Consider the following 25,655-nt stretch of genomic DNA (forward strand, 5'->3'; position numbering starts at 1 on the left):
ACCTTTGCTGGCTCTTTTCCACTTTTAAAAAAATGTGTTACTAACATAATAAAACTTAAAAATGCATAATACAACTCTCTATATAGATCGGAGGAAAAGCACCCACGACATAGCCCACTTTTCTTAATGCATAATTATGATATGTCGGCAGTTGGACTCAAGACAATCCATCAGATATCCACAAATTTGAACGGTATTTGCATCCAGCTGATACTGAGTATCTATCTGCATTATTACAGAACATTTCCAGCTCTCATTATCAAGATCTCGACGAGCTAGCGACTCAAATCCCTCTAATGTTGACAGCAGTGCAGACTGTGGCTAGAGTCCAACCTTAAATTTCTTCACAGAAACGTACAAGATATGTTTCTAAACTTTTGAAATCAACGGATGAGCATTTGGAGATGTGGTTTCTCAAAGAATTTACCCACTTACGCCGCTTTTAGACCCCGATTTAGCGCCTGAAAGAGAAAAAATTGAGAGAGACTTGAATCCAGGTTCCCAGCAGACCAGTAGGGCCAGGACTATATGGTTTTGATGTTTTCTACTTGAATGTAATTTGTACAATCCTAAAATACAATTCTAGAGTGCAACTTTGCTTTTATTCGACTCTTTTTGCTCAACTCCGGGGGTGGCCTTATACTTATGTTACGCTTGAAAGTGCGCATTTTTCACATTTGGCCACGTCACCATCCTAGTTTTGGAGGTCATGTCACAAAAACATTTTCCTAGGGGTATTTTTGGATGAGGAATCCGAATCCGTTATTAGTTTTAACCAGAAATGATCCACTGAGCCAATAAACTCAATTTCATGGGTGGCCTTATACTTGTGTTACGCACTGTACATATAAAGTACCTATCATAATAAGTTGCACAAGAAGAAGAAGTTGGTTTTGATGGTTCTGACAATCATCCACTATTTTTACAAAACTACTCTTTAATTTTCAGAATCAGCGTATTTGAAAGTACATACATCTGGATTTTCAAGAAATTTAATGGCCATCTTCCACAATTTTCCCCACTGACCACCCCGAACGCGCCTACGACACCCCAGCCACCAGTGAAAGGGAAAAAGGAAGAGAAAAGGAAGAGAGAGAGATACGGAGTGCCCTATTTTCTACGAATAAAAGAGTGGCAGATGGATTCACCCGGTCAGTTGACCTCCCTCTCCGTCGGACACCCATTACCCACCCATCCTTCCCTCTCCCCCGGCAGTATACCCTTCAAGATAGCCTACTGAATGGCTCGTCGAAGAGTTAGTCTTCTTATTTTCATTGAATTCTAATATATTCCTGTTTATTTTTTAATTGTTATTATTGTTATTTGAAAAGGTAAGAGTATCGGCTATTTTTAGTTATGTAATTAAATATATGTAGTTTTTAATTAGTTACAGCAATTAAAACCATCGAAAATTGCTATGAACAAGTTTATAGCTAGTTTAGAACAAGGAGATTTCAAAAATCTTGTTTATTTTCATTTAAATAATTCTGGAAGTTAAGTTATTTTCGCTTACAAAATATATATTGTTAGTTTCAAAAACGCAGATTTTCAATGTCATAACTAGAAACTTCAGAAATTACAAAATTCCAGTATTTGAAATCGGAAATATGTTAAAGTACTTTTTATTATTAGCGTTTATTTATTTAGATAAAAAATGAAAGAAGTTTTTCTAAAATAAATTTATGTACATATTAGCAGAATTAAATCTTTTGATTTCAGACAGCGTGTCTACATTGCGGCGGACATCAATGATGAATACCCATCCTAGGAGTTTACTCCGTACTTCATCGTCGAAATAGAGGGCACTTACGAATACAACGTCTCAGAACATAAAGATAGGAGAAATTGAGATAGATCAGACCTTATTGATATCTCATGACGAAGACTGTCCTTCTGAAATTCTCCTGGGAGTAGATTTCATTCGTAACAAGAATCAAATGTATCATTTGACATGTTGAAGAAGGAAGTCCAAATCGGAACGGAAATTTCTCTAGTCTGTAACGTTGCTCCTGAAAGGGAAGAAATCAAAGTAGCGGTTTGCCACAATTGCACAGTCAACCCAACTTCTGAGGCGATTATTCCGGTTAAATTATTGAACTATCGGAAGGAGTTCGGTACGGAGTTCATGATTGTGGACAACAAGAAGGAAGCAGATTTATGCTATAGCGAGATCAGTTGTCTCCACAGATCAGGAGGGGAAAACGCTGTTACAACTAGTTAACCCGTCAGCCACCCCAATCAAATTATTTGCTGGGCAGGCACTAGCTACAGCAACGATCTATGAGCAAATATGATAAGACAGTTATACTCCACCAGAGCCTCTTCCTCCAAAACACGTCTCCCCTCCGTCCACAGAGCCGTTCTTCATTTCTTCTCACATACCGTATCACCTCGTTACCTTCAAAACAACAACTACTCCATCTCCCATCTTCTTTTCTTTATAATGTGTTTTATTTTGAAATTCATTGTGTGCTTATTCCCAATCTACTGTCCAAACACTACTCTATTTCATACTCGGCCCCGTTCAACACGCCTTTTTCACGTAATTCACTAATACCTTTTCTCTTGTCAATTTATCGTTTCTCGTTCATTATTCTTATTCATTTCCGACAAATACATTTCAATAAACTCCTTCATTCAATAACATTATAAATTAATCATTTATTTCAAACGTTTTCATAACAATCGTCAATTATCTTTCCTCTTCTTATCCTCTGTTGACCTGGAGGACTGCAGGACGTTGAACCACTGGAGGACGTAGCGCCGACTTGTTCTCTGAAAAATAAAAATTGTACAACACTTCTTCCTTTTCCCCCAACCATCCTGGTAACCTCCTTCATAAAAAATTTTCAAAAAATTTTTTTGTAAAAAATCTTTTGACAATTTATTCAAAGAATTTTTCCCCATCACACTCTAAAAAAATTTCGACCAAGCTTTCCCCTCAAAACAAAAACGACCTAGGGTCGTCTGGAACTACAGACTACAAAACATGTATGACCAGAGGCAGACTGGACAGCAAAACTTCCACTTTTGCCGAAACCGACACCTCCTGATTACAAACCGTCCAACGAAATCGATCTCAAAGACTCAATCTTTACCAAAGAGCAGAAAAATAGACTCAGAAATATGATAGATAGGCACCCGAAGGCATTCCGGATGGCACTGGAAAAAAAGTATTCTCAGCGATCAAACATGTCATCTTCAATGTTTTCTCATTTATTTGTATTTAATCTCTTTTCATTTATTTCTTTATTCTCTTATAATAAAATTGTAACTATCTAGAGGACATTTGTTGTTTATTGCAGAATATATAATATAATTTAGATGACCCTGCGAGTATCTAACAATCTAAACCACAATGACACCATCTGATCTTTGACAGCGTTGTAGGTCATTCTATGAAACTTTGAAAACTAACTAGGGAAGGCCTCCAGGTGACCGTGGAGTTATGGAGCGTGACATATATCATTAAAAAGCTGAGAGAACGGTGATTCTAAATATATACTCAGTGTTTGCCCCCGATGTCTGGTATTCGAGAAAAACTCGGTCAAAGTTCGGAAAAATGACATATTATTGGCTTTCTGACACGCGAAAATTGCAAAAAATTGGCAACAGTATGTCAATTTTCCGACCTTTGGCCTTTTTTTTTCGAATATCAGACCTTGAGGGCAAAAAGTGAATATGCAATTGGAATCAGCGTTTTCTCAGCTTTCCCGTGACAGGTGACGTCACAAAACTCCAAACGGACAACATGGCCTTCCCTAGTTGTAAACTATCAATGATTTTTTCCACTCATATGATCATTTTCATTTTATTCGTTACACCGTTCTCTATAACAAAATAATTGCACACTAGAAGAAGATGATGGTTTTGATGGCTCTGGTCATCTACGACCATTTTCCCCCCAAACGCGCCTACGACACCCCAGCCAACAGTGAAAGGGAAAAAGGAAGAGAAAACGAAGAGAGAGAGACGGAGTGTCCTATTTTCTACGAATAAAAGAGTGGCAGATGGGTTCTCCCGGTCAGTTGACCTCCCTCTCCGTCGGACACCCCCTTCCCACCCATCCTTCCCTCTCCCCCGGCAGTATACCCTTCAAGATAGCCTACTGAATGGCTCGTCGAAGAGTTAGTCTTCTTATTTTTATTGAATTCTAATATATTCATGTTTATTTTTTATTATTATTGTTATTTGGAAAGGTAAGAGTTTTGGCTATCTTCAGTTGTGTAATAACACTTTTAATTAGTTAGAGCAGTTAAAAACATTGCTGTGAACAAGTGTGTGACTAGTTTAGAACAAGGTGATTTCAAAAATCTTGTTTATTCTCCTCAAAAAATTCTGGAAGTAAAGTTATTTCGCTTACAAAACATTCGAGTATATCTCGGTACCCAAAAGAGATATTTAAAAAACCGCCGGGTGACTTTTATTTCACAGACACCTTTTTTTCAATGTTTTTCTCACAATACGTTAGTTCCGTTTTTCAGAATACTGAGGCGGACCATGAGGAGTTCATCATTGTAATTGGGGAGGTGGCTAGAAGTGCGACTCTGGGAGACGTGTCAAAATGCACGTACTTCTCCGGGCACTGCAAGACTCCGGAGGCAACGATTGCGTGGTCCGAAAGCACACCATTCAGGATGTGCAGGTACGAGACTCTCGGACAAACACATGGCAGTCCCAGAACTCCAAATGTTCTCGGAAATCTCCCAAGATATGAGATTCACGATGCAGTTAGGTCTAAACAATACGCTGGTAAGGACATGACAGAAGGTCCAAAAGGAGTATACCGCTCAGCTAGTCTTGGTGAAAATGCCGAAAATTATACGGCATGGTTTGGAGGAAAAGAGGTCGAGCACGACGAATTCATAATAGTTGTAGGAGAGGTTGCATCATTTGACGGCGATGCTACCATTTCAACGTTAGGGGATACCTCGAAATGCTCATACTCGTCTGGAAATTGCAAAACGGCAGAGGCTACTGTAGTGTGGTCGGAAAGTTCTCCATACAGAGCCTGCAAATACCAGAAGATGACTTCAGTTGATGCGTTTATCACAGATAAACACATAGCAGTTCCTGAACTGAAGATGTTTTCCACTATCTCCCAGGACATGAGGTTCACGGAGCAGGAGGCTAAAAGTTGTTTAGTGGGTAATTTATACTTCACGGATGACGGGAAAATGATATCATTCCCAGAATAACCCTCAGATCTCTGGAATCCGGATTATGTTCGGATGAAACAAGAACATCACCGACATAAACGGGTAGCCTATCTAAGATTAGGAGGTCCAAACAACACAACCATAGCCATAAGCCTGGGAGAAAAGTTCGCAACGCCGTTAATCTACAAATACTTCAAAGTAGATGCCCTATAAAAGATGCCTAACCCCTTTTTATGATAATACTTTATATTTTAGAAGCTTTTATGTCTATTTCAATATATATATATTCTTTATTTGTATTCTTACTAACCAAGCCTTCAATAAATCAGATTATTCTTAAACCGTGTTCTGTTATGTCATGTATATGAAAAGACTGTCGCCTAGACCCCACCAGAGGTCTATACCACAGTAGACAAAGACTGGAAGGCATAGACCCTCGGGTCATATAACAAACGCATTTGGAGAGCGCGCCAACGACACGCCAGCCCAATCAGCCATTCGTACACTCCCTGAGTGCCAGATGGGCTCTCTTCTTCTTCTTTCTCTATCGAACCACCTAGCCATCTGACCCCTCTCGAAAAGATCCCCCTCTCCATCGGACACCCCGCAGTACACCCATCAAGATAGCCTACTGAATGGCTCGTCGAAAATGTTGTATTCCTATTTTTATTGAATTCTAATATATTCCTGTTTATTTTCTAATTGTTATTATTGTTATTTGGAAAGGTAAGACTTTTTTAATTGGCTATATTTCGTTAGTTGTAATTTTTTCATTTTTAATTAGTTAGAGTAATTAAAACATCGAAAATTGCCATAAACAAGTGTATGACTAGTTTAGAACACGCTGATTTCAAAAATCTTGTTTATTCTCCTCAAAAAAAGTTCTGGAAGTTAAGTTATTTTCGCTTACAAAATATTCGAGCTAAAACATCAAGTTTCCGAAATTTAACTCATATGTAAATATCATTTCTTGGGAAAAGTTAAGAGCATTTGTATTTCAGATATTTCGTCTCTTTTCACTGGGAAAATTCACGTAGAAGGCGAGAATTGGAAAAATGACCAACGGCCAGCCAATTTTTGTTCCAAGCTCCAGCAGTAATATGACCTCCTTGATCCAGGAACATCTTCAGCGGCCAACGAAGAATTGAATAAAATTTATCGTAGGAGGGTAAATAATATTACTTTCCGTCTGTTGGAAGAGAACATTGTTAAGGCTAAAGACTATATAACCACTTAAGTCAAAATCCATAAGGATAAGGTAGCAAACACCCTAGACGAATTGTGGAATAGCACTCGGAAGAAGGTGTTCTCACCAATCAAACATGCCATCTTCAATGTTTGGACGTTTGTTTTGGTAATCATCGGCCCAGTGTTATTTATAGTCATCTTAGTGATAATCCTCTACGTATATTGCAAATTCCGATTGTCAAGAAGAGCAGCATCTGCGACTGCAAATCGATTAATTGAAATGGCAACGAGACAGTTAAGAGGAATTAATCACGTAGACTACGATGGGGGTCAACGCGTCTACATGGCAGCAGACATTAATGGCGAATAGCCCATCCCAGGAGTCTACTCGGTACTTCATCGTAAGAATAGAGGGCATCTTGATTCAGATTGAGATGAATGGACGAAAAGTCCATGCCTTACTGGATACCGGAGCAGGTATCAGTTACCTTCCTGTATCTCAGATCAAGCCGGAAGAATTAGATGTAGGAAAAGAACAACAAGCCCGAGCGGCTAACGGTTCAGTGATTAGATTCCTTGGTACAACGTCTCAGAACATAAAGATAGGAGAAATTGTGATAAAAAATGTCATCTTTTAACATTTTATTCTCCTCATTTATTTGTATTTAATCTCTTTTCAGTTTTTTTTTTATTCTCTTATAATAAAATTGTAACTATCTAGAGGATATGTGTTGTTTATTGCAGGATATAAATTATAATTTAGATGACTCCTTCGGGTGGCATCTACAGTACCGGTCAATAGGTTATAAACTTTGGCCGTTTTCAGTTGAAATTGTCCAACTTTGAGATTGTCTCACTTCTCTCCGATACTTAAAGATTTGAATACCTCACACAGTACCAATCGAGGAAGACGGAGGAGGGGAAAAGGAGGCATCGGGTAAATAGACTATGGGGTTGGAAAAGTGCCTGACCACACCATCTGTCGTTCAGAGATAGTCTGATGTGAATGATCGACTGTGTGCGCAATGGTAGTACTAGGGTCGCTCGATCCTTTACTCTTCTCACAGACATCTAAGGTCTCGCCACGAAACGCAGGCACTCCTCCAATTCCAAAATTTATTTACACCCTTCTACGACTCAGTCTTCTCACTCCTTGTCTCGTTTCCCCTCATTTCATTCAAATCTCTCTGCTCTAATGTCTTCCCCATTTCCCCTCCTCCGTCTTCCTCGATTGGTTCTGATCGATGTATTCAAATTATTGAGTATCGAAGAGAAGTGAGTTAATCTTATTAACCTAACAATACTAATTCCTCCCGTATTTTCAGAATCAAGCTCTCCCTCTGCTCCAAAAAATCTCCACTCAGATCAATAATGCTTGTTTGTACTCTCAAAAAGTTATAGTCGATCTGGACTGGTCAGGCCAAAAAATCAGAGTTCACTCTGAAAATCACGAAGATTCATTTGAAATCTTAATTCGTTTTAACTACGAAATAGTGAACGAGCCCAAAAGTATCAAAATTGTTAAAGGGCGTGCTGTGTCTGTGATCTCCTACAACAAAGGAATCAAAGAATTCTGGAAGAATCATCAAGAAGGATTTCTGTCTGTTGTACGGTATCTTTTAAAGATGTTTCGATGTAAGATTTCAATTGATAGTCGTTACTATAATATTGTTCAATTACAACCAGCTATTTCTGAGTTGATTGATCTACAACTGGAATTCAAAAAGCTCACTATTTCCTTTGATGGATCAAAAGATGATGAAAACTTGTTCTGGAACAAGATATCCAGTAATTTTAGACTGGTCGAGGATCTTATCATCTCTTACAGTTGTGATCCTGCTTTCAGACCAGTTTTCACTTCATGGCCTCAGAATATTGATATCAGGAGTTCCGCTTGGTTCACTTTAAAATCTCTCTTGACGTGCACTTGCACTACAATTACACTTTGGAATTCTATTCTGGAAAACAAGGATTTGGATGTAATACTTAAGAAGTGGAAGGCTGGAGGGTTCCCGAATCTAAAATGTCTGATGATTTTCAGTCCGTACTTCACAGATAATGGAGAACAGATTTTGAGAACGAGTTTGAGGGAATTAGACAGGATGGTTATTCAAACTGATGATGGATCAAAGAAGGCAACTCTCAGAACTAGAGGCAGAGGTTTTGAGACTGGTTACAGCAGAATCGAAATGTCTGTGACTTCATTTTAATAAACAAAACTTTACATCATAAGAATTCTATAATGAATATTTTTATTTAATTCTGTTAACTTTCTTTGAAAATCAGCAAACACTGTGAGCAAAGTCTGTGCGGAAGAGTGGAGACGGAACTGAAATGTGTTTCGACCAGTGTTGTCGGGAATTTCGACTTCCGACTTCCGGGCTTTTTTCACTTCCGACTTCCGACTTCCGACTTCCAGATAAGAAATTTTACTTCCTACTTCCGACTTCCGGATAAGAAAGTTACTTCCGACTTACGTCATTTCATAACTGTGGAATTTACGAAGAGTACGTAACGCAGAAATACTTGGAAAAATGGTCTAAAAGGAGAGAAAGTAGGATTTTCTTCTGCATAAAACAATTTTTTCACCAATTTTTCCGAATTTATGATCTTTTTTCTTGGAGTTTTTGAACTTTTGCAAAAAAATCTACTTCCGACTTCCGACTTCCGACTTCCGAGTTCTGGATAAGAAAATTTTCACTTCCCGACATCTCTGCTACCGACCATTGCTGGACCGGAGTGTAGATTGTAAAAGTCGGAGTAGAAAACCTTGTTTATTCAGAAAGAGACGGTTAGAACGATTCGTTATTCTTCCCACAGACTTTTTGTGGTCTCGCCACGAAACGCAGGCACTCCTCCAATCCTATATTCTATTTACACACTCCTCAGTCTCAGTCTCATTACTCCCTTCTCCTCAGCCTATATCTGGCCCCAATGTCTTCCCCATTTCCCCTCCTCCGTCTTCCTCGATTGAACCTGTTCGATGTATTCAAATCATTGGATATCGGCGAGAAGTGAGTTAACATTATTAACTAATTCTTACTAATTCCTCCCGTATTTCCAGAATCAAGCTCTCCCTCTGTTCCAAGAAAATCTCCACGGAATTCAATAATGCTCGTTTGTACTCTCAAAAAGTTATAGTCGATCTGGACATTTTAAGAAGAAAAATCAGAGTTCGCTCTGAATATAACGAAGATATATTTGACATCGTCAATTGTTACTACATCGGAATAAGCAGGGATACGCAACATTATCAAATTGGAGGACGTACTGTACCTGTTATCTCATTCACCAAAGGAATCAATAAATATTGGAGGAGCCAACGAGAAGGGTATCTATCTGCTATTCGGCATCTATTGAAGATGTTTCAATGCAAGATTTTAACTGATAGTAGTATCGATCTGGAATTCAAGATGCTTACTATTCGCCCTAACGGATCAAAAAATCAAAACTTGGTGTGGAATCAGATATTCAGAGAACTTGAACTGGTTGAGGATTTTAGCATCGCATCTATACTTCCTTTGGATTTTAAACCAGTGTTCACTTCATGGCCACAGAATATTACTATCATGAATTCCGATTGGTTCACTCTGGAACATCTTTTGGCGTGTACTTGCACTAGAATCAGACTTTTGCAGTCTTATTTGGGAAACAATGATGTAGATGAGGTACTTAGAAAGTGGAAGGCTGGAGGATTTCCGAATCTAGAATATTTGAACATCCATAGTCAAAATATTGGAACTACTGAAACGACGATATTGGGAATGAATTTTATGGAATTGGACGGAATGGTTATCCAAACTGATGATGGATCAAAGAAGGCAACGGTCAAAGCTAAGTTCCGAAATATTGAAATGTCTGTTATTCCATCCGAGTAAACACAAAGATCATTTATATCGAAAAATTTTATCGAATCGAATTTATATTATTTCTCTTCCCCTGCTGTTCCCTTACCTACTCCGTCCCTCCTACTATGAAAGATATGACGAGAGCGCCTTATAATTTTTTTACCCATTTCCAACGTCTTTTTGATTTTTCACATCTTTTGTTACTTCTATTATTATCTTTATTGAATAAAATGTCCAATTGTTCCCAAGTTTGAGGTTCTTCTTCCAATCACACCAACACATCAACATTAGGGAAATCAGTCACTGTCATAGTTGTCAAGGCCCGGCAAGGCCCAAAGGCCCGGTCTCAAAAAATTACCCTTTTTTCAATTTTTTTTTGAAATTTTTTCAATTTTTCATCGAAAATGTGACCATTTTTGACAAATTTTCAGAATTTCTTCAAATTCTGACTGATAGTCGAAAGTTTGACTTTCGCGCCAATTTGCACGGGCCTTCGGGCCGGGCCTTGACAACTATGGTCACTGTGAATGTTCTTTATAAGAATACTCTAATAAACATTCTAATTGAATTATGTTAACTATCTTTGAAAATCAGTAGTAAACACTGCCTGATATCTTTTTTTTAATTTACCAGAAGATGTAGTTTAATTCCAATCTAGACGAACACCTGAGCAGTCTGGATACGTTCTTCACCTTGCAACTGTTCCTGACCATCCACAATTCTACTTTATATTAGAATTAGTGCTCGAAATGGGGCGTCCCACATTTTTTTGGGTCATCTTGGAAAAAAGTCCATTTTTGTCGGAGAGTAGTCAAACTTTTACGGATTTCGAAGACATAGCTGGGGATTTCCAAAGTCTCAAGAATATAGGTTCATTTTTACCCGTTTTATGACTATCAGGGACGCGCGGGACGTGGACGCGGGACGTCCCAACTTGTCCCATTTCAAGCCCTAATTAGAATTAATTCACTGAACAACGGGTAGGACTACACATCAGACCAGATAAAGTTGCTCACTTATTGTTAGTTTCTAGGGATAGAAACAGAAGATCATAATATATCACTTGATTGGGTCTAATACAAAACAGAGTTGAAAAACGTCTGTCTGACATGGGATCAGATTTCAGGGAAGAAAGAATATGTCGAGTTGATATCCGGATTTTAGCAAAACCCTCCCGAATTTTAGCAATTTGGCACTAGACACTTTCGAGTCCGTAGATTCTGAATCTGAAATAAAATTCAGCTAAATCCTTCTGTGAACGGAGTTATGAGTCGTCAAACGACCGAATGGGTGTCTTATTCTGGTGTCATTTTCTTCTTATTTATTTGTTCGGACAGTCCAAAATGTGATAAATGAGTCGACCTCTTCCTCCACCACCCTGGCACCAACTGTCTCCTACTTATCGCCCTCCCTCTCTCTGTTTCTGCTCTTCCCTTCCCTTTACCCTCACAAAAATCAGTCATATGTACTGAAGATAGCCTACTGGATGGCTCGTCGAGACAACTATCTATATTCCCCTATTTTTATTGAATTAAAGCGATTATTTTTCTGGAACGTTTAGTGAGAGGTAAAGGTTTATATTGGAAATTCTTGTTTTCTTATTTATTTCAAATTCAGAAGTTTCTAACCAGCTATACATAACAATGGATATTATAGTGAACAAATAAAAGATAACTGCCAATTCTATCTCCATCGCCGCCAGCACCATCCTCATCTGAAAGTATTCTTCCCTCACACTTTTCTTTCATTTTAAGAAATTGTACAATTTCAGTTCCACTACAAAGTGAAAGAATGGGAAGCAATTGATCATCCTTATCGCGCCTATATAAATACTCGTGTGTGTTTCTGTATATTTTATGATTTTCTGCTTCCCTGAAGCACTGTTGTAGTCTAGAATGCCGAGAGCACCAAAACAAAATGTCGGGGATCTCGAGTATTTGTCTGTATTACCTTGTGTAAGGAATGTAAGGATACAATCAAAATTCAAGAGACCCTCCTTAACATTTCTTTGTGTTCTCCATGTAAAACTCGTTTGTTGAAATAAAAAATTTTATTTTAAAAAAGTGTTAGTCTGTCAAGATCATGATACACACTATTTGAATGACATCATATTATCCTCAATCTTTACACTCTTCCAGGAACAAAGAAAACACTGTCCCATTCCCTCCTTACAACGAATGGAATAACTGAAAAGTTCTCTAAACCTGTATATTCATTATCATTAAACTCACTGTTTTTCCATATGAAGTCCTCATGTACGAAATCTTGCCCAACTCACTGTTTTTGATCCTTATTTTCTAGAAATTCAAAAAATCCATCATTTTTTAAATTTAAACTTAACAAAGAAAACCGTAAAGGTCCCTTGCGTCTACCACACATAGTTTTAGTAATCCGCATGTTTACAAATAATCATTGAATTCAAAACAACATTTTATGAATATTTGAACCTCGAAAACCCGAAAATTCTCATTGGCACCGGGCCCAGAAGCCTACCGTAGTCCTACCGTAATTCGCGTTTTTTGTTCATTATAAAGCGTGCCACATCCCTGGTATTTGAAGCGAACAGTACAGAAACGCGCCGCAGGTGCACTAGACTTATGATTTTCACTGAAATTGTATAAACAGTCAGAAGCTTGCCGAAGTGAATTCAATGAAAAACGCGTCGGGTAAATGACACAATAAAAAAAATGCGCCGAAACCGCGCCAGACATGTTCAGGTCGGGATGGTTTCCTGCAAAAAGGTGCGCCAGACTTGCTAAAATTGGCTCTTATCCTACACCATATGAGAATTCAGAATGTGAGGCAAAACGCGCCGTAGGCGCGCCAGCCCCGACATCTTTTATCACAGCCACTAACAAGGGAAGTCCTCGAAGGGTCCTCTTTCAAACGACTGCAGAATTTGCCACTGTACACTTTCGAGTCCGTAGATTCTGAATCTGAAATAAAATTCTGCTAAATCCTTCTGTGAACGGAGTTATGAGTCGCCAAATGACCGAATGGGTGTCTTATTCTGTTGTCATCTTCTTCTTATTTATTTGTTCTGACAGTCCAGAATGTGATAAATGAGTTGACCTCCTCCTCCTCCACCCTGGCACCAACTGTCTTCTCTCTCTCTCTCTGTTTCGTGCTCTTCCCTTCTCTTTACCCTCAGAACAATCAGTCACTCTGTACTGCAGATAGCCTACTGAATGGCTCGTCGACACAACTATGTATTCCCCCTATTTTTATTGAATTAGAGCGATTATTTTTCTGGAATTGTTATTTGTATCAGTGACAGGTAAACGGTTGTATTGGGAATTTTCGTTTTCTTACTTATTTCAATTTCAGAAGTTTCTAACTATTATAACATGGAGGTTCCACCGGAATTGAATTGAAAGAAAAATGGATGGTGAGTTGTCTAGTAGTTGTTTTTCCAACTATTTTGTTTATTAGAATGTATACAATATTCCAGGTGAAACTATAAAATAACATACACTTGTATAAGCATTTTGAGAGAAACCTTATCAGTTTTAAGCATGCGAGACCAAGTATAGTACGGGTCATATAAAGAATGCGACACTTGCAGTTTTAGTTGAAAATGGTAACCTTTGGGAGTGTGAGACGGCCTTCCTGATAGTCTCACAGTTGTTACCGGCTCTGATGGGAGACGGCAAGCACACTATAAAAGGTGTGCTTGCCTTCTCTTATCAGAGGTAGAGGTAGAGGAGTGGAGTCATATCTGTTAATGGAGTGCCTGAATCAATCACGACCGACTGTGGAACAGTTTTCACCTCAACTGTGTTCAAAGAATCAATGAAGAAGCTTGGAATCCACCACAAAATGTCCGCACCTTACCATCATGCATCCAATGGAATCGTTGAACGCGCCAATCGTACGATCAAGGAATGTCTCTCGGCATACGTCAATGCCAGCCAAAGTGATTGGGATGAGTTTTTACCATTGACCATCTTCTCAATAAACACCACCCCTGACACGACAACGAAGTTAGCTGCGTCGGAAATCATCTTCGGACGAAAGCCGGACATCCCCGAGAACAATGTTCTGAGGACACGTCATCACTATTGCGAGGACTACAATTCGAAATTGCAGGACCGACTACAGCTACTCTGGGAACAATGCAGGGAAAGGAACAAGAAGACTTCACCACAGTATGGCAGGATCAAGGAGAGACAATTGAAAGCCGGAGACAGCATTTTGGTACAACGACAACAACCCGAGAACAAGCTGGCTCCGAAACTCAAAGGACCTTTCAAAGTACTCGAGATCGAGAAGGAAAGAACGTCCACTTCGCTGATGCAAGGAAGATCATTAGAACAGCGCACAAAGACGAAGTGAGAGGATTGTCTGGACCGAAGGTTGAAGACGGAATGGAGAAACCCCAATGTGAACAAGGCCCACGTAGATCAAAACGAATTGCTGAGAAGAGGGGAAAGTGAATTTTGTTTTCTGTATAGATAATGTATAGATCACAAGTAACGCTCCATTTTTGTAGTTGACAACTTTTGTTTAGCTCCGCCCACTTCTGAGATATGCGCCTTTGAAACCTCCAGTGAGAAACATCGCGTTCATCTTTAAAGGCGCATATCTTAAAAGTGGGCGGAGCTAACAAAATGTTGTCAACTATAAAAATGAAGCACTACTTGTGATCTATACACTCCCTATACAATTGATATTGTGAAACCATTAGGAAAGCCGTCTCACACTAACAAAGTTGACAATTTTCAACTAAAAATTGCAAGTGTCATCTTAGAAAACAGCCCATTTTTGTCGGAGAGTAGTCAAACTTTTACGGATTCCGAAGACATAGCTGGAGACGCGATTTCCAAAGTTTTTAACCGTTTTATGACTATCAGGGACGCGCGGGACGGGGACACGGGACGTCCCAACGTGTTCCATTTCAAGCTCTAGCTAAAATTGAGTAGACCTTTAAATGCTTTTGGTTTTACAGGAACTAAGCATCACATCTCGATAATTTGAAGAATTCGATTGCGAAGTGAAAAGAAGAATCAATGTTGAATTATTGAGAATCGGCTGGAAGGTTTCAAAATTTTACAAGGCATTAACAATGTGTTTTCACTTTAATTTCAGGTTACAATCAATAACGACTGGGTAACGATCTATGACAAAAGAACGAATTTAGGATTTGACGAAGATCTCCCAATTGAGACAACGAAAGAAATGAAAACTAATTGTTTTCCTTTTATGGAGTTTTGTTTTATGTTAGTTATCTATAAATAAGTTGTCTACGACTATATTCCCAAATCTATCGATACTAACGCCATGACGCCGCAGGGGAGTGACGCAAAACAGGCACCAAGACTATAATCAGTGCACTATAAAAGTCTCTGATAAGACCTAACTAGGTCGAGTCTTGGTCGCGGGTCACCCTTCTTATCTTATATCAACATCTTTTATTTTAATTATTATCTTTCTCAATAAACTTTAATTAGTCGGATTCATACTCTTAGTTATTTCTAGTTCAGGGCCTTCCAGATTTCAGTCTAGAAACCTCCCTCGTTGGCCACTCGGGATGGTTCTAACTAACTTCTCAGGCAAAGTCATAGGGAAAACCCGATTAATTAGTGAAGTGCTTCTCACAGACTATCACCTGGGGTCCACGCGCGCCGCCTTCACATAGACACGCATAATCCCCCATTTACAAGACTTAAGTACCAAACGGGGTCGGGTCTTGGCTCCGGGCTGCTACAGTACAACTGTACACAAATCCTCACGGTTATATTGTAGTCCCCTTTTATCTTGCTTATTATCTCTTTCAATAAACTCTCATTTCGGATTCAGATCCTTTTCAGATTTAGTCTAGAACCCTTCCCACCGGATTGTTCCAAGTATCTTCTAAGGCAAAGTCTTAGGGAAAACCTTCATCGTCTTCACATAGAGACGCATAATCCCCCATTGACACAGTTCAAGAAAATGAACTGCAAACTACTGTATTTTCGCATTTTAAACCGACCACCGGATACTCGGGTGAACCCCGTATCCCCACCAGGCTAATTCCAAACTGGATTTACATTAATGAAAAGGTCTCAAATGTCTAATTAAATTTACATATTCATTCCCCCTTTTCCCCTTAATCTCTAGTTTGAATTTGGAAATTTCCCATTTTCCGACACCTGCCCAGGAAGGAATTATCCATATTCCCCCTCTCCTTTAGTCATGTACACTCGATAACCTACTGAATGGTTCGTCTACATATTTTCCTATTTTTATTGAATTCTTGAATTTCTATTTATTCTCACTACGTTTTTTGGTTGTGGTGGAAGGTAAGACCTCTTTTTTTGAAATGTTGAGAATCGTGGAGAAGTGTAACTTTGAGAAATAACGTTGGATTGACTTTTAATTTTAGTATGATATAGAAAAAGTCTAACTGATCAAGTCTGTAGTTGACAATTTTTTGTTAGCTCCGCCCATTTAGGAGATATCACAGTTTGAAGCATGGGGCCATACAGAGAAGGCTAACTTTCGGACGATGCTACTACTTTTTAAATTAACGTATTGTTTCAAACTTTTAGTATATAGTAGAACAAGTCTAGGGCTACATTATTGTAGTTACCAACTTTTCGATAGCTCCGCCCAATTTTGAGATAGCGATATTCGTTTGAGACAGAGAGGGGCCCATCTATGGACAAAGCATTATGAATCAGCATATTGCTCCATATTTTTAGTATGTTAGAGTACAAGTCAAGGGTCACATTTTTGCAATTGACAACTTTTTGGTAGCTCCGAACATTTTCGAGATAATGCCGTTTAAAACTCGGAACGCGTCAACGATACGCCAGAATTTGTCTTCTATCCTATATGTTTTACGATGTCCTTTCGAATGAGAGACATGCTTGGAAACTAATTACAATTGGCGCCCCGAATGGAGTCTCTGCTTCTTTTCTCTCTCTTTTCTCTATCTTATATCTCTCTTCTCATTTCAACTATTACCCATTCAGTTATGAATGTTAGATAGCCTTCTGGTTGGTTTGTCGAAAAATGTATTATTACTATTTTTATTGAATTCTTGAAAAAAAAACCTATCTTTATTTATCTTTTTTTGATTGTGGAGGAAGGATTAAAGGTAAGACCTCTTTTTTTGATAGGTTGAGAATCATTGAAGTTTTGGGTAGTGTAACTTTGAGGAAAACCGTTGGATTGAGTTTCAATTTTAGTATGGTATAGAATAAGTCTAACTGATCAAGTTTGTAGTTGACAACTTTTTGTTAGCTCCGCCCACTTTTGAGATATAACAATTTGAAGCAGAGGTGTCTTTGAGGGAAAGTTGGCATAACGACCAACTTTCGGACGATGTCACAACTTTTTGAATTGACCTATTGCTTCAAGCATTTGGTATGTAGTAGAACAGGTCTAGGGCTACATTTTTGTAGTTACTAACTTTGCGATAGCTCCGCCCACTTTTGGGATATTGCCCTTGTTTAGCGCTCGAAATGGGACGAGTTGGGACGTCCCGCGTCCCCGTCCCGCGCGTCCCGGATTGTCATAAAACGGTTAAAAATAAACGTATATTTTTGAAACTTTGGGTATCGCGTCCCTAGCTATGTCTTCAGATTCTGTGAAAGTTTCAATATTCTCCGACAAAAACTGACAGTTTTACAAAATTCCCGGAAAAAAGTGGGACGTCCCATTTCAAGCGCTAAATACTGATGTCCGAAAATTAGCCATTTTCTGAACGTTCACAGATTAACAAGGCCCTTGTTAATCTGTGAACGTTCAGAAAATGGCTAATTTTCGGACATCAGTATTAAATGACTTTTTTTTTTCAATTTTTGCTAAAATATAGAACTAGTGAAACAAAAACTGTCATATTCATTTTCAGAGGTCGCAATTCAGGTCGAGAGTCAATTCGAGGATATCTTCACGAAGAAGTATCTCCTTTTCCCCAATTATTTTGATCTGTTCGTCTACGTCTCACTGATCATCAATCCCGGAGCGGCAATCAAAACAAGTCAAAGGAGTGCGTCATGGTGCAGATTGGTAACCAAGACCAGATGTACAGATACATGTGAGTACCTAGTAAATTAGACTACTGAGTTTCAACTGATTGTTTGCAGGGATCCCCTGGAAAAGCTTCTCGAACTGTTTTTGGAGCTGGAGAAGTCTCAAACAAGTGATTCAATACACGGACACTCTTCATCGCAGCGACCGACCATACCAATTGATCCATTTGGTGGAGAAGTTGCTGGTAACGGACAAACCACTGAAAGATTTCGTGAGTTTTGGCTCTAACACTGTGTGTCTCCTAAGAAAAATCAATTTTCAGGATGTCATTCTCAAGGAAATCAAGAACCCCCGACCAAATCGATGCAATCCGAGATGAGATGCTGAGCACTGTGGAGATAGCAATCAGAGAGGTAACCCCTACTTTCAAATATGTATTAAAAGAAAGTGATTTAATCATCGTTTTTCAGGGAGATGATGAGGCGAGATAACACCTCATGGAGAAGGCGAATCCAGTTGGAAAAGGAAAATGTCATTGCCGCTGGCGTTCCCCAAACTGATAGTGAAAGTCGTTCACTGAGTGAGCGCTTCAAAACAAATGAGGTTATTACAATCTATTTTTGGAATAGGTGTTTTGTTACATTTCCCCTTTTTGTTGTTTTCCTGCTCGAAATAAATATTTTTTTAATTTGAAATTGTTCCTGTTTTCTACGATGAAAAGTCGAATTAATCGAGTTGAATGCTATCTTTGAAATTTCAGAATTTTCAGATTGCCTTGGGATATCTTTGAGTTAGTACCTAGACGACATGGAGAACTTTCCTAATCATGAAAACTACCGTACCCTCTCCCTCTTTCAAGGCCTAAATCGTAGTTTTCGCATACGGTTCCCCTTTTTTTCCTTAATTTTTCAAATTTCCTGTTCTTATCACCCAATAAAACCCCATCATTTTTATCACTCGAGTAATATCATTTTCTCATTTTCAACCTCTCAACACCACCACTCTCGGCTTAACAATGCAAACGCGCTCTACTAGACTCTCATGAATTCTTCCCCTCGAGAGTCATTAGCATTAATGACTCTCTCCTGTGAGCTTCTTCTGGTTGAAGCTCTAAAAATGTTCTGATTTTCATTGAATTATTATAAATTATTCTTTTTTGTTGATATTCGGGTTGAAAATGGTGAGTTTTTTGTATTTTTTATAGGGAAAATTGGCGTTAAAGCTGCAGCTTATTCAACTATTCTCCATTTTCCAGATGCTCCGTCTCCACCAAATTCGAAGAATACTTGGGAGGACTTCTCGATGAGGTGAGTTCATACATTTTCTTTTTTTCAAATTTCTTGTCATCAGAATTAATTTTTTTCAGACAGGTTCTCCAGGATGGAGAAAGGTGCTTCTCGAGGTCGGCTACTCCCTGTCGACATGCCTGATCGACCACACCATCCTCAAAACGGTCACCACAAGACTCCGAACAGTGGTTTTTGGAGGAATTCGCTTTGAAGCGGAAGAATAATTTTTTAGTTATAATTATTCACGAAAACCGCTAAGGGAGACTGGTTTTTTGTAAATAAATGGATTATTCAATTTTCTTTTTTGTAATGTTTTTTTTTAATGAAAATCGAATGTTCGAGTTCATTACTATCTTCAGATTTTCAGATGTTTCAGACGAAAAGCGGTGATTTTGACTTTTTCGAAATCAGCGAAAGACGTTAAAATTAGATGTAAAATAGAAGAAATAAGCGAAAAGTTATAAAAGTTGAAAGAATTGGCACACGACTCCTAATCTTTCCCAAATTCTGAGGAAAAGAAGCAAAATCTTATGGAATTACTCGAAATTGCATTAAAATTATAACAATTCCAACAAAAATCTATAGAAAATCTCGTAAAACTAATCAAATTGATGAAAGCTGGAGCTCTGAGGCTGAAAAATACCCAAAATCGAGAAAAATAAACGGAAAAGAGAGGAGATTCTCCGAAAAACGGAAGAAATGGGACTGGAATCTACAAGAAACCCAGTAAATGTTCAGAAATTTGCTGAAAAACCACATTATTCTTGTTTTAACTACCGGAACTACAGAAACTGCCGAGAAAACTTAAACAAAACTTATCGGAAGATTGAGAAAATGGATAGAAGACGGTCTGCTTTACTCGATATTCCTTTTACTCACCTTCATGAACTCATCCGTGGTAAGAATCAAGAATCTGAAACATTTTCTGAGAAATTATCTGAAAAACATTAAAAATTATACAATTTACAGTCAAAACAGAACACATCTGTATTATCAAAAACTCCTAGAAAGAAAGCAATGGCGGGGAGCAATATAAACGGAGTGACTAATATAGTACAAATCTGAAAACCGGTGAGCGAGGGGAAAGCAAAAAGAGAATAATCACAAATTTTGAAACTTTGGGGCGGGGTGAAAGAGTTAATGGGGGAAGGGACAATTCAAGCGACAGAAAAATGCAATTTTAGGAGGGAAAATACATAAATTAATGGACGAAGAACTTGTTGATCGTGTGATCCGATTCGATGGCCTCGTCGGAAATCTCACGGTGACGAAGCTCCTGAAGATTCTCTCCGTTGAATGAGACGAGTGAGAGAAGGTACACTTGCTTCGAGGCGGTCACATTGGCTCCCGCACGTTCCAACCAGATCTTATTGACGTCTGGAAATAAGAGAATGGTATATTTTTGGCTGGGAATTGATTGAAATCGATTCAAAAATTCACGTAATTTGCCGAAATTCGGCTAAAAATTGGATGAAATTGGCCGTGTTTGGCTGAAATTACATTTGATGGGGCTTGGTACAGTCATAATCCATTGAAATCCTCTGAAAACGCGTATTTACTGCTCGTTGGTTCAGTCGCGTGCAAAAATATAAATTTGAGCACAAATCTGTTGAAATCAACTGAATGATGATTTTCTCGAAAACGAGCAGAAAATCCACGTTTTTAGAGGTTTTTAATGGATTATGGCTTTATCTGACCAGAAAATAGTCAGAATTACAACAAAACTACCCGGGAAACGAACAAACTTTCATCAATTTCAGTTATTCCCAGAGAATCAAACCTAATTTCAGCCAAACGCAGCCATTCTTATTGAAATGGCTGTCTTGGCGCCAATTTCAGCCAATTCCATCCAATTCCATCCAATTTTCAGCCAATTTCAACCGATTTTTAGCCGATTTAGTAGAAAAATGCATCAATTCTCAAACTCACTGGATAAATCTCTCTGACAAGTACTCAAACAGTCGGTTCCAACGGATTGATGATTCTTGAGTGGAGAGAACTCCTCGTTTCTCGCCACTTCCCAAATGAAGAACCGCTCGGACAACTCGAAGACGTCGAAGATGAATTGCTCCAATTTGATTCCGTTCGGCTTCTCCGGCTTCACGATTTCACCGTTTTTGTCGACGTAGGAGATCTTCTTGTGTGCACGATGGTATGGGAGACGAGATGATGGGGAGCACACTCTGGAAATTACAGTTTAAGAACTGGAAATAGTCTCAAAATGTCTTAAAATAGTCTTGAAACCAGATCGCTCACCTATCCATAAAGTCCATAGTGAAGAAATGATTGGCGATGGATCCGGCGCCGAACAAGAACTTCCCATCGGACGTCTTCTGTTGAGCCAACTTCTCTCCGAGCTCTGAATACTCGACGACACGTGGCTTTCCCTTATCCAAACAAACGGATCCAACGAGTTCTCCCTTCTGCTTTGGAACACATTTCGTCGCGACGTCCGCCTCATTCGCGATGGCGAATCCGATGAAGTGTGGATCGGCGACTTTACACAGAATATTGTCGACACAATACACGTGGAAATACTTGATTCCTTTGGCACGAAGACGTGGCAAGTGGGCGGAGATTGCAGAGTACAAACCGCCGTTTCCATTCGGAGCGGCGACGACGGAACCCTTTGAGCCGAGAAGGAAATCTCCATTCTCATCGTACGCGGCGATTTCGTCTTGTGAGAAGATTGTAATTTGTTCGTTGAAATCGAATCCGTGATGATGGGCGAGTTTTTGGACGTGTTCACGGGTAGCCTCCTCGGTTCCTGGAGATGTCATCACGGCCCAGTGAATCTTGCCCGGATCCTGGTGATCGCGTTCACCTAGAAAATGGAAATTAAAGCGTTTTATTGGTGGATTTTAAGATAAAGTGATGGTTTGGAGGTGAAAATGTTGGCTCCGAGACATTTCGCAGCCATGAGCTCCCCAGCCTCAATTTTCTCGTTTTTTCGGTGATCGACAGCTCACAGAGCGACTCATATGAGCTGAAACTCAACCTGAAACTGCTTAAAACCTCATTGTATCTTTTTGGGTGTAAAGTAATGCTCTAGTGTAATCGAAGTGACAAAATCCACTGAAATCTTGCTAGAAGTGTCCGATTTTTCTTGAAACTGCTGAAAATCAGCACCTCCAAACGTCCTGTAAACCTCAAATATTTCAATTTTAATCAATTACCTGCAAGTGCTTGCAACAAGGCAATCTTTGCCGCCTGAATTCCGAGCAGCGAATCTCCGTAAGCAGCATTAATGCCCAACGGAATAGTCCCTTTTGGTTGAGATGATCCAAGTCGTGTCGCCTGTCCTCCAGCCAACACAATTGCACAAACCTCTCCACGAGTGATCGCATCCATTCCCTTATTCCAGAGTTCATCCAAAACTGCTTGATGCATTTCAGATTGATTAAAATGATGGGAATGAGGGATTGGTTTGAGATCTTCGGCCGAAGCGGGAGCTCTCTGCTCTTCTGAATCGATGAACCACTGACGAGCATCCGAAAGATTCAGAGTTGTCAGTTGTTTCCACAATTTCATTTTCTCCTCATCGGATAAATCGTCGAAGAACGAGAGAAGTGGCTCCGCCTCCTTGTTCGTGGAGAGAATTTGCTCTTTTGTGGGAATGGTGGAGGTTGGCATCCTGGAATGAGCAAAATGGGGATTGAGGCGAAAATTTTGCAACATTGCACAAGAAATAAGCGAGAAATATGGGCGGAGCAAGGAACTATATTTTTCTACTGGAAATATCAATTTTTATCGGAGAAATGACAAACTAGGCCCCCTTGAAGGGAAAATAAGGTGATATGAAGCAAAACTACCGAAAATCGAGTTTTAAAAACCGTTTTTTTCACGATTTTTGGCATATATTGAGAAAAATGCAGATTCTAAGCGAAAAGCAGAAGATTTATGCAAATTTCTCCTCTCCACTGACTAATCTCTGATTATCCGGATATATCTGCATGTATTCATCTTGATTCCCAGTATTTTCTATAGAAAACGACAATATTCCGTACTTTTAGTAATTTTTCGCTCGGCAACACATAAAAATGAGTTCCGGCGGCGAAAACTCATTAAAAATGAATGAAATGGGTAACCGATAACAAAAGAGACCTCCACTATTGAGAATTGGAGAGGGGGAGTACAAAGGAAAGAGAGAAAAGTGAGTTGACTCTTTTTAGTAAAAATCAGCGAAAAATATCGGAAAACATATTGGAACTAATACAATTTCTCACTTTGTCCATTGAAAAAGGGCGTAACACACGTGTTCCAACTGGCAAGTAACAGGAATCACCGTTTCAGTGTAAATAATGACGAAGAATGTGTGCAAAATGAAGTAATTTTATAGTTCTTCATCAGAATTTCGCTTTCGAATGGAAAACAGCAAGAATTAAAAAAAATTTACACGAAAAATAGATAAGTGTACTATTTCGTAGCGAGCAAAACGATTTTCAAGAAGTTTTGCACTTTTCCGATGCGTCTAGAGCATGAAACATGAAATAAACTGTCGAAATTATTAGAAAAACTTCCAGTTTGAGCCCAAAACGTGGCAAAAGTACACATTTTCCTGTCTTTGTACGTTTCCCGCCAGCAAAACAACCTAAAAGTGCTGATATCTGCAATAAAGAGACGACACGACGACGAGGAGGTGGCTATTGTTTATTTAGTGTTTTCTATTGGAAAACAGAAGAGCGATATGAGGTTTTACGGGCGGAAAATAAAGAAACGGATAGAAAATGTTGGTGGAAGACGGAATTCAATTAAAAAGAGGGATGAAATCATGAAAAATGGATGAAAAACTTTATTCTTTATTAAAAAACTGCCTGAAAATTTGAAACTTCTCGAAAAATTCTAAAAATTGAGCAAAAAAACTGAAAAAAGTGGTGGAAAATTGCAGAAAAAACAACTGAAAATGGCGCCCTCGCGCCAACAAAAAACGGAGGTACGCAAACACCGTGACGCACTATTGCGGATATTGGAAAAATTAAAGCTGGTTTCTTACAGAAATTAAAGATGTTTTCAACTATATTTTGCTATTTAAAAATAATAGAAGTTATTCTTGATTTTTAGAAACCAAATTCCAACAATAATATTCAAAAAACAGCCAATTCTAGTCAAAATCAAATTTTCCTTATTTCTTGCATACCGTAATGCCAGATAATCAAACAATTTGCATCATATCGTTTTCAACCTCGAATTCTCTAATTGCCGGGGTAGCTACACAGGTAGACCGCAAAGTCCCAAAAACGGACGACCGACGGCTGAGCGGCCGCAAGCGTGCGAGTGGCGAACGAACGGCGGCTAAACGACCGCAAACGGGCCAACGACGGTCCGTTACCGGCCCGCCAAATCACTGTTAAAAACCAGTCAAAAAATGGATTTTTGAAATACTGCTTCAAAATCATTGTTATGTCATTTAGAGTCAGTAGAAGTTGTTTGAAGCTATCATTTTCTTGTTTTTGACATGTTATGAAGCAAACGGACGAACAACGGGCTAATGGCGGCCGAAAAACGGACTAATGGCGGCCGAAAAACGGACTAATAGCGACTTATTGGCATTTCATAGTATTCAAACAGCCTGAGAAAGTATTTGGTGTAGAAAAATACTCAAATCTATACAAAAGTAGTTTTAGTATTCCAGTGACTATATAGAAGTCTTTATGCTTGATTTTTGAAACTAAGTGAAATCATGTAAAGAAATAATGTTGCTAGTGGTACAACTAACAGCTATAGAGCGAGAGGAATGTCTATAGTTGGTTTACTGACCTTGTACAACATTCAGCTTTTCATATTCAAGAATCTGTTAACTCACAAAACCGAACCAGAAGGATACATTAGTGTATCTTCTATTCACAATCTCACAAGTATTACTGTAGATTCGCTATCTGATCACTTCTTAGTTTTGTTCAGACAATTTTGATTTTTTTCAAGAATTTGTTTCAGAAATTATCAGGCTTCATGATTTTATGTGTTTTTCTCAAAAAACTATCATTTTTCACTGAAATTTCCGAGTATTCGCATTTTTCGAGTCGACTCGTTGAAGCTGAAGCTTGCAACGACACTCCGAAATTACGGCAGCGCGCCCTGTTTGTCGTAAATCGACACTGAATTTTTTCCGCGTTAACATTTTATTCCGTTCATTTTCCTTCAATTTTTATGGTATTTATTCCATTTTTCTTACATTCTTTTCAGTAACAAAGGTTTATTTATCTGTCAGAAAC

At 38.8% G+C, this 25,655-nt stretch overlaps 6 protein-coding genes across 6 annotated transcripts; 5 read left to right on the top strand and 1 right to left on the bottom strand.

Moving 5' to 3' along the window:
- Positions 1-1,951: 1,951 nt before the first annotated feature.
- On the top strand, positions 1,952-2,221 carry GCK72_011126 (uncharacterized protein; the record flags this gene model as incomplete). The annotated part of the gene is made up of 1 exon (XM_053728237.1): positions 1,952-2,221. The coding sequence occupies one exon, from the start codon at positions 1,952-1,954 to the stop codon at positions 2,219-2,221; it is 270 nt and encodes an 89-aa protein (XP_053587814.1).
- Positions 2,222-4,112: 1,891 nt separating this feature from the next.
- Positions 4,113-5,372, top strand: GCK72_011127 (uncharacterized protein; the record flags this gene model as incomplete). Its single annotated transcript, XM_053728238.1, has 3 exons — positions 4,113-4,127; positions 4,485-5,148; positions 5,206-5,372. The coding sequence occupies 3 exons, from the start codon at positions 4,113-4,115 to the stop codon at positions 5,370-5,372; spliced, it is 846 nt and encodes a 281-aa protein (XP_053587815.1).
- Positions 5,373-6,670: 1,298 nt separating this feature from the next.
- On the top strand, positions 6,671-8,557 carry GCK72_011128 (uncharacterized protein; the record flags this gene model as incomplete). Its single annotated transcript, XM_053728239.1, has 2 exons — positions 6,671-6,871; positions 7,673-8,557. 2 exons carry the CDS (start codon positions 6,671-6,673, stop codon positions 8,555-8,557), a joined length of 1,086 nt encoding a protein of 361 aa, XP_053587816.1.
- A 724-nt stretch (positions 8,558-9,281) lies between these two features.
- Positions 9,282-10,225, top strand: GCK72_011129 (uncharacterized protein; the record flags this gene model as incomplete). The annotated part of the gene is made up of 2 exons (XM_003095052.2): positions 9,282-9,361; positions 9,412-10,225. The coding sequence occupies 2 exons, from the start codon at positions 9,282-9,284 to the stop codon at positions 10,223-10,225; spliced, it is 894 nt and encodes a 297-aa protein (XP_003095100.2).
- Positions 10,226-18,752: 8,527 nt separating this feature from the next.
- On the top strand, positions 18,753-19,667 carry GCK72_011130 (uncharacterized protein; the record flags this gene model as incomplete). The annotated part of the gene is made up of 3 exons (XM_053728240.1): positions 18,753-18,757; positions 19,410-19,461; positions 19,521-19,667. The coding sequence occupies 3 exons, from the start codon at positions 18,753-18,755 to the stop codon at positions 19,665-19,667; spliced, it is 204 nt and encodes a 67-aa protein (XP_053587817.1).
- Positions 19,668-20,644: 977 nt separating this feature from the next.
- Positions 20,645-23,076, bottom strand: GCK72_011131 (uncharacterized protein; the record flags this gene model as incomplete). Its single annotated transcript, XM_003095051.2, has 4 exons — positions 20,645-20,820; positions 21,373-21,626; positions 21,700-22,267; positions 22,620-23,076. 4 exons carry the CDS (start codon positions 23,074-23,076, stop codon positions 20,645-20,647), a joined length of 1,455 nt encoding a protein of 484 aa, XP_003095099.2.
- Between the last annotated feature and the right edge of the window lie 2,579 nt (positions 23,077-25,655).

The sequence above is a fragment of the Caenorhabditis remanei genome, chromosome III, assembly GCF_010183535.1.
Source record: "Caenorhabditis remanei strain PX506 chromosome III, whole genome shotgun sequence".
NCBI lineage: Eukaryota > Metazoa > Nematoda > Chromadorea > Rhabditida > Rhabditidae > Caenorhabditis > Caenorhabditis remanei.